The 21,678-nt window shown below is 46.9% G+C and overlaps 1 protein-coding gene across 1 annotated transcript; it reads left to right on the forward strand.

Annotated features, from left to right (window-relative positions):
- The first annotated feature begins 247 nt into the window (after positions 1-247).
- Positions 248-11,030, forward strand: LOC115610433 (5-hydroxytryptamine receptor 7-like). The gene is made up of 3 exons (XM_030491945.1): positions 248-319; positions 1,220-1,791; positions 9,410-11,030. Exons 2-3 carry the CDS (start codon positions 1,277-1,279, stop codon positions 10,179-10,181), a joined length of 1,287 nt encoding a protein of 428 aa, XP_030347805.1. The 5' UTR covers positions 248-319; positions 1,220-1,276; the 3' UTR covers positions 10,182-11,030.
- The last annotated feature ends 10,648 nt before the right edge of the window (positions 11,031-21,678 follow it).

A 21,678-nucleotide genomic window follows, 5' to 3' on the forward strand; every position in this document is an offset into this window, starting at 1 on the left:
TCCTGCGCCTGCCTCTGCATCTTCCCAACTTCCAGCCTTTCCTTTGAGGTCCTTGCAATGTGTCCCCCCCCCCCCGGCTCCATCGCTACAGGGCTGGGGGGTGTCTGCAGACCCCATCCCCAGTGCCTGCAGCTCCCGGGGGCTCAGAGGGAGCCGGGGACCATCTGGGTCCCTGCCCGAGAGAGGCGAGGGGAGGGCGGTAGGAGGGACCGGGGAGGCGGGGAGGGGAGAAGGATGCTCCGGGGGTGGCTCTTTGCTTCCTCCCCTGCCCGGAGCTCGCAGGAGCTCGCCTGGAGGATGTCTCACCCCCTCGGCACAGGTAATGCTGGGACCCCCATCGCCCCAGGCTTGAGAATGGGCTGCAAAGGGAAGGAAGGGGTTTGAATCCTGCTTTGATTTAAACGAAACTCCCTTCAACGGGAAAAAAGGGCTTTAAAACAAGAAAGAGGATGCAGGATGTGCATGATGCTTGGAGCAGGGCATAGGGGTGAGCCTTACCCTAAAGTTGATGGCTGGGAAATACTTACAGGGGTGAATACCCCGGGGTGGGAGCGTGGTACCTGCTCTCTGTGCTTCTCTGCTGTGTGTGTGGTGATGCTCACAGCGCCGGGCATGGGCTGGAATGCTCTGACCGTGTGTGGTACCCCGGGGATGCTGCATGTGATGGATATGCTCCCACTGCACTCTGCAGCTCTGCACAACGCTCCTGTGTGTACGTATGGTCGTGTGTTTCCATGACATGCCATGTGCATGAATTTACAGGCACAGCTTTGAAGTTCCTGTGTTAAGGCATGTGGGTGATGTGCATGCACACACATTTGTGGCTGTGGCTTGTGTTGTCACATGCTCTTCGATATCCACATATGAGAATATGCATGTGGCTGCACGGGATTTCGATGTGTGGATGCAGAGAAGTGCACAGCTCAGCAGTAGCACATCATACCATGGGCATTTATCCGATGCACTGCTGGTATCCATCCTGCTGGAAAAGCAGGCAGATGATCAGGCAGGCACTGCAGGCTCCTTTAAAAGTGGAGAGGAGCTTTCTCCGAGCATCCTTCAGTGTGTCTTTAAGCAGACTTGGGAAGCAGCTTCTTGCCAAGCACGTGAGATCCAGCCGCATCCCAGCTTTGGGATGCAAGAGCTGGGGTCGGGGTGAGGAGGGATATTTTGTATGCTTATCCTGCTTGTGACAATATGTTCTGGTTTGTCACTGGAGGTGTCACTGCTGGGAGAAAACTCGTGCTGTGCCCTGCTGCTGTGGTGAGCTCGGAGCATGTTGCTGAGGGTCAGCCCCAGGCGGTTTCTGGAGCATCACCTTCTCTTTGTGGAGAACGCAGAGCAGCAGCAGCACCCGGCGCAGAAACCGCTCCCGAATCCATCCATGACTGAGGAACAACCCTCCGTCCCAACCGAGCCAGACCTGCCCTCCTCCAACCTCACCAACGCCACGGACTGCGGCGAGGAGATCCTGCTCTATGGGGACACCGAGAAGATCGTCATCGGAGCTGTGCTCTCCATCATCATCCTCATGACCATCGCTGGCAACGGGCTGGTCATCATCTCCGTGTGCATCGTCAAGAAGCTCCGGCAGCCCTCCAACTACCTGGTGGTGTCCCTGGCGGCCGCTGACCTGTCGGTGGCCTTCGCCGTCATGCCCTTCGTCACCATCACAGACCTGGTGGGGGGAGAGTGGCTCTTTGGGAAGGTATTTTGCAATGTGTTCATCGCCATGGACGTTATGTGCTGCACCGCCTCCATCATGACCTTGTGCATCATCAGTGTGGACAGGTAAGGGAAGACAAGGCATCTGCTGAGTGTTCACATGGGCTCAAATATAATGGTGTTTCTGGAGGTTGAGGGCCACTAGAATCATGTTCCTGGTTGGATCAATGCTTCTGCATGTGTTTTCCAGGTGCACAAGGTTGCTGAGGGCTTGCTGTGAGAATTAGGTGCCTCAGCCCCTTTGGAAGAGCTGCCTTAAGGTGCTTTCTCAAGCAACTTCTCTAAGTTACTGGCTTAGTCCTCCCCATCTAAGCAGCTGCCTCATATTGTTCTTTCTCCCTACAAGAAAGCTGGAGAGGGGCTTTGGACAAGGGCCTGTAGGGACAGGACAAGGGGAATGGCTTTAACCTGCCGGAGGGGAGACTGAGATGAGCTCTGAGGCAGAAGCTCTTCCCTGTGAGGGTGCTGAGGCGCTGGCACAGACTTTTCCCAGAGAAGCTGTGGCTGCCCCATCCCTTCCAACCCAAACCAGTCTGTGATTCTGTAAGTCCTTGGCTTGAGGAGCAGAGTATAGCGGATAGACCAATGACCTGACCTTCTCCATGGAAGGAAGCTGGACTATAAAATTACTCAAGAAAACAAAAACCCCCAACAGATGTACTTCGAAAATCCAGGTTATGGGGCTTCTGGAGCCCAGTCCTATGGGATGCTCTGCTGCTCCCTGGAGTTTTGCCCCAGCGGAGGATCATAGAATCCCAGACTGGTTTGTGTTGGAAGAGACCGTAAAGCTCAACCAGTTCCAAGACCCTGCCACAAGCAGGGACACCTTCCACTAGAGCAGGTTGCTCCAAGCCCCTGTGTCCAACCTGGCCTTGAGCACTGCCAGGGATGGGGCAGCCACAGCTTCTCTGGGCACCCTGTGCCAGCGCCTCAGCACCCTCACAGGGGTATCACACTAATGTCACTCATCTAAAGGATGTCATCAACTCCCTTCACCCCATCCCAATCCCCAGATGCCCTGTTTGAGCCCAGTGCAGTGCATTAGTGAGGCTTTGCTGCCTTCAGCTCCCACACCTGAGGTCAGGAGGGAAAGACTAAGACAAAGTGGCACAACTCGGGCAAGTCAGCACCTCCGAGGACCTAATTATAGCAGCCTGCGTCACTGGGGACATGGCAGTGACGAGCCGGTGGGACAGAGCTGACGCACGTGCTGGCTTTCACGGGGCTTGGTTTGGGTTTACGCTGGCACCGCTGAGCTGGGCTGTGATAAGCTGCTCAGAGACAGGAGGCTGCATATGAACTGCGTGCCTTTAGCTATGCTCCTCAGGTGTGAAACTGGGTGGCAAAGCAGAAAGGACACAGGAAATCCTGCTGATGATGATTGATGTTACCCCCATCAGGTGAATAGTAAGTTCTGTCCCAAAGCCCTCAGCCTGCACACTGCTGGTCCCCCATGAGCTGCCTTTTCCCTGATCAGCTCAGCACTGCTGGTTTGAAAGCATAATCACTCGCAGGATGCACGGCAAGGTCCAGCTCTTCTGCTGAAATGGCTTTTTCTAATGAAAAGCCTGTCTGTGCAGAGGCAGGTGTGCTCAGACCTGACAGAGGTTGTTTCTGATAGAGAGGAGAGAGTAAATGCAGTAATGGAACATGTCAATGCTGCTTCTTGATGAGTGAGGAGCAGGGAAGCAGCTACACACTGATGAGATTGGCTGTGCTTTAAAATTTCCCCTTCCTTTTTCCCCTTTCCTTTTTCCCTGTTCCTTTTCCCCCTTCCTTTTCCTCCTTCCTTTTCTCCCTTCCTTTTCCCCCTTTCCTTTTCCTCCTTCCTTTTCTCCCTTCCTTTTCCCCCTTTCCTTTTTCCCCTGCCTTTTCCCCCTGCCTTTTCCCCCTTCCTTTTTCCCGTTCCTTTTCTCCCTTCCTTTTCCCTCTTTTCTTTTCCCCTTTTCTTTTTCCCCTTTTCTTTTCCCCCTTTTCTTTTTCCCTTTTTCTTTTCCTCCTTTCCTTTTCCCCCTTTCCTTTTCCCCCTTTCCTTTTCCCCCTTTCCTTTTCCCCCTTTCCTTTTCCCCCTTTCCTTTTCCCCCTTTCCTTTTCCCCCTTTCCTTTTTCTCCTTCCTTTTCCCCTTTCCTTTTCCCCCTTCCTTTTCCCCTCCCTTTCACCTTTCTCCTTCCCACTGATCCCATCTTTTGTTGAAAGACTTTTCCCCCCACTGATCCCATCCTATCTCATCCCATCCCTTGGACAAAGGCTCTTCAAAACATGCAAACAAATGGGACTGGCCTTTCACAAACATCATTGCAATTGATTCCTGTTGTCCATCACGTCTGCGCGCAGGCAGGTACCTGGGGTTAGTTTCAGTTTGCCTTTCCCCATTGAAATGGGACCAGGCAGGAGGTTTCTGGGACACCAGCATGGGGGGATCCAGTGTTGATGGCCATAGGGAAGACAGTGGGAAGGAAACGGCTCCATGCAGGATGGAGAGGAGTTGCATCTGCATAACTGAAATCCCTGGTTTAAATGGGAGCAGCTCAGAGGAGCCCAGGAATGGGGCAGCTTCAGGTCTTCAACTCTTGCCGACAGTGTTGAGCTGAACGGAGGGAAAACCATCCCACCCCACAGGCACACTGAGCCCCACCTCACCCGGCTCTAAAACACTCATCCATCCCCTCTTCCATCCCTGGCAGTGTTTAAGGCCAGATTAGATGGGGCTTGGAGCAACCTGCTCTGGTGGAAGGTGTCCCTGCCCGCGGCAGGGGGTGGAACTGGATGAGCTTTCAGGTCCCTTCCAACACGAACCGTTCTATAACCTCTGCTGCACCTTCTCCTGCTGCCAGCCACGCAATCCCCACCATCCTTTTTGGGTAGTTTAGAGGAAAAGGTTGCTGCAGGAAAGGAAATGATGGAGGGAGCAGGTTGCTTCAGACCTATCAATCAGCAGGGTAATGAAGAAAGAATTTGTGATACGAGAAGCTGCCATAGAGCCTGAGTCTTCTTGGGCTTGTTCTTGGAGTGCATTTGCACAAGAACTGCACTGTGCTGGGAGCCCAGCTGGGCTGCAGCATCACTATTTGTTCCCAGACCTTCCAAATACCTGATGGGTAAGTTGAGCAGTTAGAGGGCAATTGCCTGAGATGCATTTCTAGCTAGGAAAAGAGAAAAAGAGCAAAGGTTGTGATTTGAGCAGGAGGAGGACTGGCATGGCATAGGAATAGGCTGGGCTGTGCCCACCTTAGTTCTAGGTGGTAAGAAGAGCATGTTCCAAGTGCAGCAGGGAATGGGAGTAATTGGGATGTCCTCTGATGTGCAGAGGAGGAGTAGGTAACTCGAGCACCATCCTGCTGCTTTCTGCTTCAAGGGTCCCCAGGAATGGGCTGTGAATTGTGTGAATTAACCCAGGACAGTATCTTGGGCATCCTGTAAGTCACCATTGCTACACATCAAGCCATCATCCCCACTGTTCCCACAAGGCAGTTGATGGAGATGGATTGATGGAGAGCACTGATACAGGACCACTCCTGGATGTCCTTCTCCTCCAAACTTGGAATGGACAGGATTTTTGCTTTAGCTCCTAATGGAACCATCTCTAAAAGCACACTTTTCCCTGTCTGTGATGCTACAAAGCAAAGCCGACCACAGAGCCAAAGCAAAAAGATAGCTGAGCTTGCAGAGAGCCGGAAGAGATGAAATGGTTTTTCATCTCAGCAAGGCATTAACTAAAATTTCTCCCCCCCAGTGATGATGGCAAGCTGTTCCTCCTGCCCTGCAAGAGAGAAAAGGAACAGCGCTGGTGCTTCTTGGAAGTATAAATATCTCCTCTCATTCCAGTCCTGAAAGCCAACTTGGTCAGCACTGTAGGTACCTGCCTCTTTCTGCCAAAGAGGAGGTTGTGCTTTATTGATGGCTGAAGTGTCGTCATATTTGGTTAGCTCAGATATCAAAAACATTTGTTTTGCCCAAGATGATGAGCCCTATTAAAAGGTAGGCTGCTATTATTGATTATTAATGCAGAGCACTTTCTAAAAGCCTCTTGATTGAAGCTGGTAGAACCAATCTGGGCTGAAGGAAGATTTGATTGATTTTCTTTTGAATCTGAAAAGAAATATGCTGGAAACATCCATTTTTCTCTTACATTTTTCTTATAGAAAAGCCTGCTAATGCTATGGATTCTTTAATGCTACAGACCAAAAACAAGACGACAAGAAAAAACCCCTTTTGCCTGTTTAGCTTTTGATGAAGCTCTCTGTAGAAATGCCAAGCAGCTGACGAAAGAAGCTCCCAAACCCCACATATCACTTCAGGTTTTCCTAATGGAGAAAAGGTCTCCATCCTTTTCCTAGGCAGCCCTTCTGGGTTCTCCCATCACCCTGGCAAGTATTTTTTACCCAAAAGCAGATGATCTGCCTCGAATTGGCATTGTCTTCAATAGAAAGGATGCCTCCTGAAAGAGTCAGTGGGATGAAACCTTCTGGTTTGCCTTTCCATCGTCCTTCATCCAAACATGTCCCAGGCCAGGTAGATCCCCGCATTGCATTTCCAGTGAGCTGGGATGCATCCACGGGGTGCTCTCACCAAGCCTGGCTTAGGACATGGGCAGATGAAGACATAGGGAGCCTCCAGTTTCCGTTTGCATCCTCCACCTCGAGGCTCCCTCTCCTTAAGCAGGATGGGGCAGGCACAGCATCAGCTTGGAAGTCAGGAACAGAGCTTAAATGTGGCCAGGAGGAGGCATGGGATTGAGCAAGAAAGCAGTGGGGTCCAAGAAACCCCAATTCTGGGCTCATTTGGGCTCAGCCAACCTGTGTGAGTGGAGGTTTGTCCATTCCCAATTCGCCAGCTGCAGAATGGAGATAAGGGAACCTTGGAGAGCTTTTGTTTTCCTTTATTATTTAATCCCTGAAATAAGGATTGAAGAATTAATGTTGATCTTATTCTAAGTGCACTGAATTGGCTCGTCCATGGGGTTGATGGTGGAGCACAGCTTGGGGCAGGTCTCCTACCCCATGGTCAGCGCTCAGGCTGCCAAGACATCCGTGGGAGTGAGGATATGGAAGGAGTTTATCGCACAAGAAAAAGTGGCTGCACAATCAGCTCTGCACAGGGGGGGATCCTGCAGAGCAGCACAAAGTGCCGGTAAATCAGTGCTCTGGGAGCTGGCTTTTGTTACCTGATTACCACTAAACTTGATTAACAACAAGACACACACAACTAAAAGAAAAACATAGGGAAAAAGAATCGAAGGAAGAGAATTTGATTTGAATTTCATGGCATGTCTGTGCAATCTCGCCTCCCGCACTGCTGTAAACGCTGGCCTATTTTGAGGTCTTCCCGCTCTCATCAGAATGATAAGCAAAGACCTCAAAACAGCCCCGTTTCCTCCACCCGCAGATGAAATGTGTCGGCTTTGCCTGCTTTTTAAATCTTGTCACTGTGCATTTGGCTTGGCTAGCGTGTAAATTCCTTGAAGTTTTTGGCAAATCCCGAGTGGATCAGCTTCTTAAAGGAAACGCAGTAATAGCATAATAAAGGATATCACACCACACAGCATATATTAGTTTGCAAAGTTCTCAGCTTGGGATATGGAGAGGAGTGATTTTTTTTAGGTGCTGAATTTGGAGATGCAGCAGCAGGGCATGGTTTTCTCCCAGCTTAGAGGACATCTCCCTCTTAGAGGACTCTTCTCCCTCTATAACCCCTTTCTAGAGCAGGAGGGAATATATATAATCATAGAATGGTTTGGGTTGGAAAGGACCTTAAGGTCATCTAGTTCCAACTCCCCGCCATGGGCAGAGAAGGAGAAAATGACGTGTTTTGAAAGAACAGCACCAAAAACCAGCCCTGCTGCCCACATCTCCTCCTTCACAATGCTGCTGGGCATTCAAGCAACAAAGGTGGTCATGGAGAGTTTTGCTCGGGTTTTGTTTCTAAGGCCAGCTAAAGAAAATACAGAGAAAACCAGGAAAAGGATAAGTCAGTGAATGAATTCAAACTCATCTGATCAGGGAGGCAGGGTACAATACTTTGGGCTTGGAATTTATTTAGCAGTCAGGAGGTGAGGATGAATTGGATTTATCTTTATTTTATTTCCAATCTTGGGAAAGAATCTGGAAAAGGGAAATAATCAGGGAATAAAAAATTTCCAAACACCTGCAATGAGGCTGATTCTCAGAAAAGAAATAATGATACAATACAGGTAAAAGTCTCTCCAGAAATGTTCCTTTTGGGGCAGAAAAGTCCATTCTTCCTTTGAGCAGCTTCAAAAAGTATCCATAGTGCTTCTGTTCTCATTGCCCCTTTGGATTGACACAATTTATCCAAGAGCAATTAAGAGATGTTGTGATCCTGCCTTAAAATGACTACACATTCCTGACAGCGGGCAGGTTTGGATCAAAAAGGCTGTAGCATAAAAGAAATCCACATGACTTGCAAGAGGTTTTTGCTGGATTGATTGAGGCTGAACAGCAGGCAGATGTTGTTCAGTGGGAACATTGGCTGACAGTGGCCAATACCCTGCTGATTTATGGGTTTGCAATTGTAATTTACCAACTAACAGTTGACACAATTTCTTAGTCACAAAAACCCTCTCAATCAAGGCTGGGGATGATTCAAAATCACACTCCATAGCCTGGGGTTCAAAATCATACAACCATAACCAGGAGATGATGGTTGACGCACTCTCCAGCTCCTTTCAGTCAAGCTAACAAGGTAACTTCTATCTCCAGGCATCACGATTTGTGAATCTGTGGTTCACCACATGCTTTTGGGCTCTGTTATTCAGAGCTCCTCTTATTTTACTCTTAAGGGAGGGCTGGACACCATCACTTCAGGAGCTATGGGCCGTACAAGGGAGAAGGCTGCTCTAGCTGTTTATGTCGCTCTTGTCTTGGTCTCCAGAGCTCATCACAAGTAGATGTTGCAGGAACAGTAGGTTTGTCCTAATACTGGAGGCCGGATGGAGAGGGGAGTGGTGGAGTATGCTGCTGACAGTGGTGTCTCCCATGGGTGCCAGGGCTGTAAGATGCAAACAAACCCTAACCCATCGACTGAAAGAAGGTATGAGTGAAGAGCTGTCAGTCTTGCTTCTCAGTCCATCACCCAATCAGTAGCTCTTCTTTCTGTGCCCATCACATCCTTAAGTCTTCCCAAAGGCAATACTGCTCCCATGTCACCTGGAGAACTAAGAGAATGGTGGTGTCCTTCCCACTTCCCATTAAACAGTGGTATGGGTCTATTCATTTCATCTGGAGCCAGCCCTGTGTATCCTGGTGCTAGTATGACTCCGTGGATATCCCACCCCACTCCTGTGTGCTTCTATGGCTGGAAGTTACTGCATGTTCTCTGTACAAACTAGTTCTGGTGGAAAACTGAGCTTTTTTTAAAGCATTTTTATCCCTCAGGAAACCATGTGGAGCTTGGACTGCACTCAGCAACTAAACGACATCTCATGTCATGTATGGGAGAGATACAAGAAAGCGGTGGGGAATAGCTGAAACAGGGTGTTCAGGCAAGAGAACTAAAAGGCTTTCAAAGGAGGTACTCCAGCTTTACAATCCCTGTACATGTTTTCATTTGATTTAATTTCTTGCCTTGTGATGGAGCATTAACTTGTGATGAGGAAAGAAACCCACCCAACAGCCCTCACACCTTGCAACCCTCCTCACCCTTTGCAACTCTCCTCTTTTCCAGGTACCTGGGGATCACTCGGCCACTGACATACCCTGTGAGACAAAACGGGAAGCTGATGGCCAAGATGGTCTTCATCGTCTGGCTCCTCTCTGCCTCCATCACTCTTCCTCCTCTTTTTGGCTGGGCCAAGAATGTCACCGTGGAAAGAGTCTGTCTCATCAGCCAGGACTTCGGCTACACAGTCTACTCCACGGGGGTTGCCTTCTACATCCCCATGGCGGTCATGCTCGTCATGTACAGCCGGATCTACAAAGCAGCCAAGGTCAGCGCCGAGAAGCATCGCTTCATGAACTTCCCCAAGCACTATGAAGAGGAAGGTGTCTATTGCCTCGAGGCCTCCAGCCGGAGCCACCACAGCTCCAAGCGCACCAAGGCGGTGGAGGAGTGCGCCACGCTCTCCAAACTGCTCCGGCAAGACCGAAAGAACATTTCCATCTTCAAACGGGAGCAGAAAGCAGCCAGGACCCTCGGCATTATCGTGGGGGCATTCACCTTTTGCTGGCTTCCCTTCTTCCTGATGTCAACAGCTCGGCCTTTCATCTGTGGCATTCGCTGCAGCTGCATGCCCCTGAGACTGGAGAGGACTCTGCTCTGGCTAGGATACACCAACTCCCTCATCAACCCTTTGATTTATGCTTTCTTTAACCGAGACTTGAGGACTACTTTCTGGAACCTCCTGAGGTGCAGGTACAGGAACATCAACAGGAGACTCTCCGCCGCCAGCATGCATGAGGCCCTGAAAGCCACAGAGAGGCATGAATGCATCCTGTAGAGCCATGTCCTCTCACTCAGTGCCTGACCAACGAATCCCTGCCTCTTCATTTCAGGTTCCTTGCTTCTCTTGCCTCCTGGGGCTGGTGGAAACCATGCGTGCCATCGTCCCCCCTGCCACCGCTGAGAATGACATCCCTTTCCCTTGCCCTTGGAGAAGCTGAGGTTCTCCTCACATTGGGAACAAAGTAGGCAGCCCTTACTTCTCACCATGTCCCAAGTGGGAGCTGAAAAGCTGTGAGCAAGACTGGGGGGGTTCAAGGTCTGCCACCGACTGAGGGCAAGTCACACCACCTTTCTGTGCCTCAGTTTCCCTGCCTGTTAAAAGGAAAAGAAACCCTCCCAACCAACCAAAAAACTCCTAAAAACTTTATCAGACTGTGTCTCTCCACCTTCAAAAAGGGCTCCAAGGTCTGTGGAGGGCACACAATAGACTATGTAAAGATGACATTGGCTGTACTTCTCTATCGAATATGGCAGCAGCTATAGGCTCTGTTGTAGATTCAAGTACCTGTGCCATCCCAGCTTATACGAACTCTTTCCACCTATGTAACTGCATTTTACACGCTGAGCTCATGTCCGGGTTTGCATGTCAGAGCAGTAATACCAATGACCCCGTTTCCCCTCACACTGTAGCACTGCAGCACTTGAAAGAAGCACGCTTGCAGAATGGAACACAACTGAACATGAAGCTTCCTTTATGGTTGGATAGGAAAGTCTGACGGCCTCCTCATCAGGGCAATGACAGTGATGTTTATTGGGTTGTATGGTAATTCATTCTCGGACAAGTGATGTGTGTTCATAATTCGTGGCTAATTGACTCCATAAAAGCACGCTTTGGTTGACAACAGAAAGAAGTATGTGATTTCTCTGACAGCTTTACAGTGTTTCCGTATGATGTCCAGCAAGCTTGGAAAAATACACTAAATGATGTATCCTTTTTTAAAAAAGGAAAAAAAAACCTCATCTGGTTTCCTTATTTTGGTGTAGACATTTCAGTCACCTTGATTTCAAAGCATCCCTTTACTCCCATGTGGTGGTGGGACTTGTCTTCCTGCAGTCCTCTTTGTTCCTGACCAACCTCATTGCGTGAACCTTGCTTTGCAGCCCCACAAACCCTTACTTATTTGTAGATGATGATGTCTGCTCTGTGGGGTCAGTTGTTTGAACATCTCCTATCTGGGTGTTCTTGTCAAAGCCAGACTGCTCAGAGGCTCAGGCAAAGAGGTTTCTTGCCCTCCTGCCACTATAAGTTTTCTTTATCAAGCAAGAGTGTATGAGTGGTGGTAGTCTCATCTCTTGCAATGCCATGCAGCATGATGCCTCCATGCATAGCTAAGTTGGTTGTTGGATCTCTTGGTTGACTGCTGGCATGGTTTGGCTTAGTAATCAAGATTTCTCCCATGAAACCTTTTGTGCTCTCACTTCTCTTTTTGACAGACATTTCTATCATTTTTCTTTTAACACTTGCTTTTTCTGGAGATGCCCAACAAGGTCTCCAGTTTAGACTGGTGATTTACAGCAGGAAAAATGGCTCAAGCCCCAGTGGGCTTGAAGGGACTGAGAAGTTGTGCACAGAAACAACAGTGTGTCCAGATATTCTCCAAGCTCATGTCCTCACAGCCAGAATTTCACACAGGAACAGAGGAGGTGGTTGTAGCTGTTGTATGGGTCTCCAGTGGGAAAAGCTTAAAGAGCAGACAGCAAAGAGATTTGAAGGAGGACTTAGTCAAGAGGGATCATGAAGATTTAGCTGGAGCTCTGCTTCACCTGCTATTTCATGCAGAAGCTCTTTGAAGAGCAGTGAGTGATGCTGCTAAGATGGTTAACAGCTTGCTTTCTATTATTTCCCATGATTTGCTACCTATGTTGTTGTATGTTGGTGCTAGGTTTGTGCAAGGCTGTCTGGACCAGGCTGCCTTTTGAAGGCAGAGCATCACACCCCTTGCAGCCATGTTCAATTCCTTGCCCCTACTGCTTGACCCTACTGGGGTCTCTGGGATAGCCTGTGGTCTTGCATCCTGCAAACCAGAGACCCCACCAACCCTCACTCTCTTGTTTTCACATTTCTGACACATGAAGTGTTACTAAACCTTGCCACAACCTCTCTACTTCCCCTTGATGGTGTATGTTCACCTTGGTGCACTTGCTACTCATCACTCTTCCCCAGCTTGATTGAAACTTCTCATGATGCTTCTGCTTCCAAGCCCATACAATAAGTCATAGAATCATAGAACAGTTTGAGTGGGAAGGGACCTTTAAAGCTCATCTAGTCCATCCCTCCCCGCCTTGCAATGAGCAGGGACATCTTGAACTAGACCAGGTTGCTCCAAGCCCCATCCAGAAGTCCCCACACACCACATCTCTAGGGCATGGTCTGACTGCCATGACCTGCTTAACAAAAACAGCCCCTTTCCTTGCATAAAACACTCTGGGCCATCATCTCCTTTGTCACAACATTTTAGCAGCAGCTGGTCTCTGGCTCTGGCCTGCCACGGGAACATGAGATTCCTGCAGGGATTCCTCCCTAGGCTCCCCCAGCTCCTTCCCTGCCATGAAGCTAACTGTGCTCTTTTGACAAAGCTGTCTGGATTAAAACTAAGCAGCTGTTAATTCAGACTGTCTCATCAGGATGTGAAAGCCCCAAGAGAGCCCATTTCATATTCAGCACATAACAAAAGATTCTGGTTTGTGCTGCTGCAGTATATTTATATGCCTAAGGTCACAGTGGCATGGTTTTTACTTATTTTCTGCATTAAGCATTCTTAAACTGCCTTCAAAATTCATAATCTTGTTTCATTCCACTTAACATCCCTATTCTGATGGTATTTCTAGCACTGCTTTAAAGTATTCTGCAGAAGACCTATGAAACCATGTTTGAAACTTAAATGAAGTCATATGAATATTGTTTTTTCTGGTTTGATGGTTCTTCCAGAAAAAAAAGAGTAGGAGAAAGAACATAATTCTGAATGGTTCAAAACCCAAACTTCTTCCAAGCAAGAAATCAAGAAAAATGGTTCATTTGTCTTAAAAATCAATGTTTTCTTTGGCGATGTTTTGTATCACGCCCAAAGAAGTGGTAAATGCCCCATCCCTGACAGTGTTCAAGGCCAGGAGGAACAGAGCCTTGGGCGACATGGTCTGGGATGAGGTATCCCTGCCCATGGTAGGGGGTTGGAACTAGATGATCTTAAGGTCCTTTCCAACCCAAACCATTCTATGATTGCTCTAGGCTTAATGATCATCTTTTCTTAATTTTTATCTTATATATTCATTTTAAGCTGTAGCTGTGTTGAAAAGCAAAGCCTTGTTCCCAGTAAAAATTCCAATAGCTTGTGTCCAAAGGTATTTAAGTATAACTTCACTAAACCAAACCATTTCCCTAAAAAACCAAGATAGCTTGCATGGTTTTTCCAGTAGTTATTTTCTCAAGCTGTGAGACATCAGCTTAAACTCTTGCTTTCTAACTCTCCAACATTAAATTGTGTTTAAACAATGTGCAGCCAAAGATATCAAGGCCTTTTCCATACATGAGTGAGCACCACCCATTTAGTTAAAGCCAGTCAAGATCCTTGTAGATGAGCTGCTAAATCATGCTGAAAATACTCAGTGGGTTTTTCCTTTTTTAATCAGACAGGAATCAATGCATTTGGCATCTGAAAGAAAAAGGGCTTAAAATAAACCTGAGCCATTTTGAAACTGATTTTAGCGCACACAGTGTGCCTAAGCAAACTGTGTGAGATGTGAGAGGAATCAGCTCTGTAAGACTCCCTGTTTAAGCAAAAATCCGAGCTCACAGAGAAGAGAATCAATTTAGGAGGACAAGAGAAACTTTTGTGGACAATCAGAGAGTCCCAGAAGGGGAGCAGCAACACAGTGGAACAGAATGAGGAGCCTCAGGCAGAGGAAATTGAAGTAGCTCGTGCATAAAACAAGTAGGTCTCAAGTCAGATTTTTATTCCGCTCCATGTGCAGGAGAAATACTTACAGAAACATGGGCAGAAGTGACCTGGGGAGAAAAGATAGTGTTTGACAAACCCCTATGGCTGCCCCAGCTGGGGTATGGAGTTTTTTGATAAAGACATTGAGCAAAGCCAGGCGAGATCAGCCAGAGATGTAATGAGAAGCCCAAGGCAGTAAAAGCCTGTAAAAGCCCATGTGTCTCTTCCTAAAGAGTGTGAAACCTGCCCACTCTCTGAATCCACCACTTTGTAGATGGGTTTGGCTGATAGAGATGAGTGCTGGAGATTTGCACAGGCAGCTCAGCAAACCCACTCTGTTCTTCATCTCCACTTGGGCCCGGCCAGCTCTATAACCTCCTGATGGCTATGTAATATTGATAGCTGAACCACATCAGACTGGAAGCTGAGCTAGACCAGGATCCTACCTTGAGCAGAGACCACTGGTGGATTCTTACGGAGATAAATCACCAAACCCATTGGGGTATCATTCCTTGTCCCAGCAATTAAAAGCTCATCAACTTGCTGAGCCAGAAGCACTCTCATATATCTTAATAACATCCAATGGGTGCTTTTCTTCTTACCTTTTATGTTTGCCCCATTCTACCATCCTGAGGCAATGAGCTCCACAATTTAATCACTTTTCAAGTAAAGAACTATCTCCCTTCACTCATTTAAAACCTGCCATCTGCTCAGCTTATTAAAAGCTGGCTAATCCTTGCATTAGGAAGGAGAATGAGTGATCATCCCTATCCACCCTCTTCAGGCTGGTTATGCTTTTGTAGACCTCTTCCATATTCTTTTTGGACATAAAGTCTATCCCGGCCATGAGTCCTTCTCCAACAGCAGGCGTAAGGAGATGCCTTGGGAAGAATATTGGAACAAGAACAGTTTGGGTTATATGCCTTCCCACCTTCCGCTACTTTCAAAGTATCCAACCATTTTTAGTTCAGGAAATTCTCTGCTCAGATGTGGTTTCTGTGCAAGCCTCAGTGTAACCCCTTGCTTTTCCATAAGGAAATGCCAAATCTTACATCTGGGACTGGATAACCCCATGTAACAGCCCAGGCTGGGGCACCTCAGAGCAGTGCACTGCTGAGCTTGGTGAGGAGAAGGCAAAGGGGAGAGCTAACGGTGGCCAACCAGTGTCTTGAGAGAGATTACAGGGAAGATAGAGGCAGGCTTACCCAGAGAGGTGTCTCCTTCTATGGAGATATTCAAACCTCAGCTAGACGAGGCCTTCAGCAACCTGAACCACCTCTGAAGCCATCTTCGCTATGAGCATGACGTTGGTTCAGAAACCTCTAGGTTTCCCTTCCAACTTCAGCAGTCTATGATTTGGATGATTTGTCTAGTTCCCCACTCAAACTCATGTAAATATTTACCATCCATATTTTTTTTGGCAAGACAATCCACAGATCTACCACCTGCCATGTGAAAAAGCTCCTTCTATTTTGAACCTTCTCGTAGCATTTAAGTTGCATGTCTAATAAAACTGAAAGTCGGCCACACAACACTTTCCACCTGTGTTCTTCTGTAAGAAAATGCTTTCCCTTTGTTGTTTATTGCCATTTTAATCTGGACACATTCCATATTCACCACGCAGGATCTTCACTTGCCTGACTCTATTCCTTTTCTCCATCTCATGCATCTCTCTGAGGCAGAGCTTAAGCAAACCCCCAATAACACCAAATGAATGGGCAAGCCACTGCCATTGCGGCACATGATTAAGGCAATGGATGGCTGTTTCCAGCCTTTCTCAGCACTGGCACACAGGGAAGGAAGCAGACGCTGCTCTGTTTAGATGGTCCCACTTTCTTTAAATGACTACAAGATCTTTCACGTACAACATACAATTTCAAAAGAGAGCAAGAAGAAAGTGGGAGTTGAAAGATGATATTGTACAAATGCCTTATTCTGCGAAGAGCTGAATATATCCTGCAAACAGACAGTTTTCTTTAGCTCTCTTTGCTTGCATCAAGACTTCTCCTTGGGTGAACCTTGCACTTAGCCCCTTGGTCATTCAGGTGGGCACCCATTTACAACATACAAAGCCTCACATCTGGGTTGTTTCCACATGTTTCCTATTTGAGATATCTGCTTCCCTGTGACAAGAGTATCACAGCTCCCTTAAAAACAAAGGGGAAAAGGGAGCATCTCCTGAGGAAAATAACCCCAGAAAGCGTCTTGTCACTCTGTGATGGAGCGTGTGAACCCAAGAGGTTTCAGGGCAGTGGTGGAATCACCATCTCTTGAAGTGTTCACAAACCATGTAGATGAGGCCCTCAGTGACATGGGTTGGTGGTGGCCTTGGCAGTCCTGAAGTAAAGGTTGGAGTTGATGATCTTAAAGGTCTTTTCCAACCCAGCTGATTAGATGATTCATGAAAGTAGCTCACTCTAGGGTGTAAACAGCTTATAGGTGGTGGCATTTAGGCCTGTCTAGGATTTGCTAGTGATGGACATGAATAGGATCCCCAGGCATGGGATATGGAGAAGGCTGAGGTTGTGTATGGCATGGTGTCCCAGCCTAGGTGGAAGAGGAGGTCTCTCTGCAGTCCCACATTAACAGAGGGTCTTACATCCAACCTGATGGATGATGACATCCATAAGCTTGATTGAGCCTCATGTCCTTTGACTGCTGAAGCAAAGCATCACTTGTGTGGGCAGGTTGCAAGAAGAGCCATCCTGGAGGCATGCTCACTGACAGAGTCAGGATATATTCATACCATTATACATCAATCAGCCCCCAGGATTTATGTGCTCACCCCGCTGTGTTTCACTATCAGTGCTGAGTCTAAGCCCTGAACTTGCCCCCTGTCCAAGGCAGCCACATCCCAGGCTATTCCAGATACTCTCAGCTCTGGGCAGCCTACATGCACTGTACATTCTCCTGCCTCCCCCACCGAGCACATGGACCTTGGACAGCAGCAGCAGCAGGACTCATGTGCTGCTGCACAACTTGCCAAAGAGCTGCTCGAGCAATTAAAAACAGCACAAATCTTTATAGGCTGCAATGTGTGTGTGATGTGTGTGCGTGGTGCCAGCAGAGAGCTGGGAACTTGCAACGCTTGCTCCAGCCCATGCAAAAAGATGATGAAAATTAACTCTTTCTGGGTGATGAGAAAGGATGTGTAAACACTGAGCTATTTGCAGCCACTTTTTTAGCCTCTCTGCCACTCTTAGCTTCACATCTCTACCCCTTTAACCATAGTCAGTGGTCTGTTAACACAGCAATAAGGAAAAGAGGGAGGAAGACTGTGGCCAAATGCCAGACACTTGGTGACAATATGTGACAATATGTAAACCATCAGCACAGCTCACGGGGGCTCTGCTCAAAGGCTGTGATTTTTCTGTTTCAATGCAGACAATCTGAACACCCAATGTACATTTTTAGACTGAAATGCTTCAGTCATTCAACTCACCGAATAAAGCTTTGGGCAACAGCTCCTGTCATGTGCCTGGCGTGAGCAGACCCAGATGAACTGCAGCCATACCTCTAGAAGATGCTTTCTCTAAATGAGAAGCAGTAACACGCCATGAGTATGGTCCTGCAATGTCCTAGCAAAGGTACATGTGGGCTACCTGTGGTTTTCATCAGTCTTTAACTTCATATTGCTATGTTCCTTCCCATCTCAGGACCATGTGCAGATGTAAATGAGCACCTGAACCCTCAGGTTTGGGTTGCATAGTAGTATATGAGACAATCTCCTCTTAATTACTATGGAAAATACTATTACAGGATCTTTAAACAGCGCTTTAGGAGGGTTTTTTTAATCTCGTCTTAAAGGCTGAAGGAGAAATATTCCTGATAACAAACCACGCTCTTTCCAAGCACCACATTTCTACAGCATTGTCAAAAATGTCTGAACCACATATGGAAATTGATGCAGCTTAAAGAAAATGGTTCTGGTTGACTATCCTTGGAGACATTAATCAGAGTTTAGTGCAGTCATTTCTCTGTTATACCTTCAAAAGACATCCAAATGCCAACAGCCTTTAGCAAGAACAATTCCAGTGTGCAAACACGGATGTGTTCAAAGGTGCCTGCAGGCATGGTGTTCCTGTGGTGCAGCCCAAATACCCAGTACCACCAATGGCTCACCAGCCCTTCTCCCCAGCCTATGCATGGCCTCCGTGGCCCTGCCAGCACAGCAGTCCATGGGGAAACAACTCAAACAACACTTAGGATCAGATTTGGGGCTGTCTTAGCTCTTGGAGTCAGGCCAGGACATAATGTCATCCTGATACAGTGGAAGACTGCTCGAAGAAGGGTGCAGAGACCCTCCAAGTCTTCAAGGCTGCCAAACTTTGCATCATGAAGCCAGGGTTGTACCATATGAACAGTAGAAATATAACATAAATGTACCATTTAGATTAAGAGCAATGAGCATAAGGCTTGGGACTGCAGGATCAAACCAAGGGATGAAGCTGCCTTCAAAGTAGCTGGGAAGTAGATTGTTACAGGGAATGCCCATCTCTATAAGGAGCTGTTCATGCCACTTTGCGAGAAAGAAGTGTTTCTGGTACAGTCACCAAAGAGTCATCTGTCCCCAGTAGGTATAGACTGTGCTGCCCACCACCCATGTATGTGTGCGGATGCCAAAATAAAAGATTAACTACAAATTCCATTGGGACACAGATTTCTTCAAGTTTGTTTCACTGTTCTTCCTCATTCCTTTATGTTTTAACACTGGCAATTAAGTGAAAACTGACTATAAATGTCTAATGGCAATGAGTCCTTATTTTAACAACAGGAACGCTAAATAGCAGTCCTCTCTCTTGTATATTTAGTACAGTTCTGAAAACTGATCCTAACCAGAAAATCCCTGGCACTATCAGACTTCTGGCTGAAAGACCCTCCAAAAATGAATTCAGGCTTTTCTTGCCCCACTAGTTTCCAATGTAAGGTTGTTTTCTAATAAGCAACACCCTATAATATCTTTTCCAGAAAGAATCTAGGGCTGCATCTGCAGTTGGAAAGGTGTTAGCAGGAGAAATAGAGAAAGCAAACAATATTGCTGTGAGAAAATGCTGCAAGATTGGGGGAAGAAAAATCAAGCAAGCAACAATTCAGGATGTGTGTTGTTTTTTGAGATCAGAGTGATGTAGCACCTTTCTTCTCTGTTTTTTATATAGCACACACATTTTATGATACTCACTAATATATCTTTAAAAACAAAAAGCTTCAAGAAAGACATATCAACAAAGATGAACTGCTAGTAATTCTATTGAGCCCAGAGAAGAATAAACCAGTACGACCAGCAGATGTAGAGTAAATCAATACATCAACACGATCCCATTATTAGGTTTGAATTCTATTACCCAGCCTCCTAAATCACCAAACAGAGCTGCAAGAGGAGGGGAACTGTGCCTTCCCCTGCTTCAGTAACACTTTGCAATAAGTGACAAGAAAATGTTGCTCTCAAATCTAAAGGTTAGCAACTCTTGGGCATGGCCATTGCAGGCTACTGCTTAAAACAACCCTTGCTCTCATGGATAATTTGGCAAGACAATATTTAGGTCACATTAAGCCCAAGGAGATATTCTTCTGGCAATCTCCCCATGAACTAATTGGCACACACATGTTGTCCATCTGAGTTAGCTTCTCCCATACCATGCCTTGCCCATGTATCACCCACAACCTGCTCTTCAACTCACAGCTCTTGCGTCTGAACCCACGCCCATATTTCAGAATTTAGGCGCTTGGTTCAGGCAATCAAAATGGGCTTTGTTAGCATGGCAGCAGTCATTCAGCAGAGTAAAAAGGAGATAAAGGGCATGAGCTGCAGTTCTTTGAAGAGGCTGTACTCCCTTTCTTCTTCTGGGTCACAGCACAGCGTGACAGAGCCATTGCTTGCTACAGTCTATTGCTAGGAGAGCATTTTAGGATCTACACTTTATAGGGGATGGTGTCTAGACATAAAAGGCTAGCTCTTTCCTTGAATTCCTTTCAGAAAATACTTCAAAAGAATACAAACCTGGCTGGATAGAAAACTAGTTTCTTTTACCTTCCACAGGCCCTGCCAAAGCCGGATTCCCAAATCATTGCAGTACCAAGACCCACAGTTTATCCACACTCACCTCTCTGGTATCCAGAATCACCAAAACACTCCTCTTCATAAAGATTCAATTCAAAATTCTCCATGGACCACAGAAACAAGTGGAAACAGCTCATTTTTGATCCTTGCTTATGCCTGATGTAGTCACACAATGCTCCCATTACCATTTTTGGGGAGAAATAAACAGTTAGGAAGTTATTTTCTTGACCAAAGATAGATGTCTGCTGTAGATGAGATTAATTTCACCCCAAACTGGCTGTTTCTTTCCAGGCACTATATAGAGCGCCCACAGCGACTTGTTCAGAGCAGATGTCTACACTGGAGGGATCTGCATTTGAATGCATGCATTCTATCATGCCTGCATATAAATTGGCCAGAGCTAGAGCTGTAACTATGCCTTGGAAAGCTGGATCAGAACACTCAGCATAACGGGCTGCTCAGAAATCCCACATATACAGGGACTGTCATGGTCTGTGCCAGTGATACCATTAAAAAAAATCAGACCACAAAGAGGGTTAGAAATCTTGCAATTTCTGGCTGAGAAAAGTAGAGGGAAATAAGGTGGGTCTTTAACTCAATGTAAAAATGATGAGTATTCCAGTGCTTGCTGTAAACTCATAAAGGGTCAGACCTGGGGAGAAGCTGATGCACTAGATCAGTGTCCATCCTGCAACAGTTTGTTCTCCTATAGGTGCACTTCCACGTACTTCTGTATTGGGAAAGTCTTGACCCAGCACATGGGCTTTCTCCTCCTCTGCCCAGCTCAAGATCTTAGGCTGAAATGGCCATTTAAAGCAGTCATGTGGTTTAATTTGAATGTGATAGATGCACAAATGCTTAGCTGGCCATGTAAAAGCACCCAGCTGGACTGTGGGACATCAGCTTTCCCATCGGCAATGCATTGCCCCAAAAGACATGACTCCTTGGTTGTGAAGTCTCACCGCTGGCAAATTTAGCTTACTCAGCCACTCTAACCTGACAAACTAGGGTCAAAACTGACCTAGGAGGGTCCAGCCAGGTTCAAATGAGGGGAAAACTTCAAGTCAGTGATTAAAAGTACACACACCCCATTTTGCATGCCACAAGGACTAAGTTGGTGACAGTTTAATATCACAGCTTTTAGAAAGCTAAAATGACATTATTTGGGATTTAACACAAAAAACTCTGACTGACACAATGGCACCAGCTGATGGGATGTTCAGTTCTCTCTCTACTTCCCAATGTCCTATAAAAATAAGTGATAGAAAAAGAGATCACAGCGAGAAGTCTCGGCTGTCAAAACATCTATCAGCAAAATGAAAAACAGTGTGGACATCTTACGCTCAGTACTTTTATTCTTACTGCCAAAACAAAGACAGAAATATTCCACTGTAAGATCTGGACAAAAGATCAAACAGTCAACCTTGGAAAATTTCTTCTTAGTATCAAGAAAAGACACCTTGATACCTAAGGAGACGAGACCCACTTACATTGCTCCC

Source organism: Strigops habroptila, chromosome 7, assembly GCF_004027225.2.
Source record: "Strigops habroptila isolate Jane chromosome 7, bStrHab1.2.pri, whole genome shotgun sequence".
Classification (NCBI taxonomy): Eukaryota; Metazoa; Chordata; class Aves; order Psittaciformes; family Psittacidae; genus Strigops; species Strigops habroptila.

Excerpts from the sequence above, each read along its gene's own strand:
- LOC115610433 (XM_030491945.1), top strand. The coding sequence starts at position 1,277 with ATGTTGCTGAGGGTCAGCCCCAGGCGGTTTCTGGAGCATCACCTTCTC. Across the intron at positions 1,792-9,409 it reads TGCATCATCAGTGTGGACAG|GTACCTGGGGATCACTCGGC; the intron begins GTAAGGGAAGAC and ends CCTCTTTTCCAG.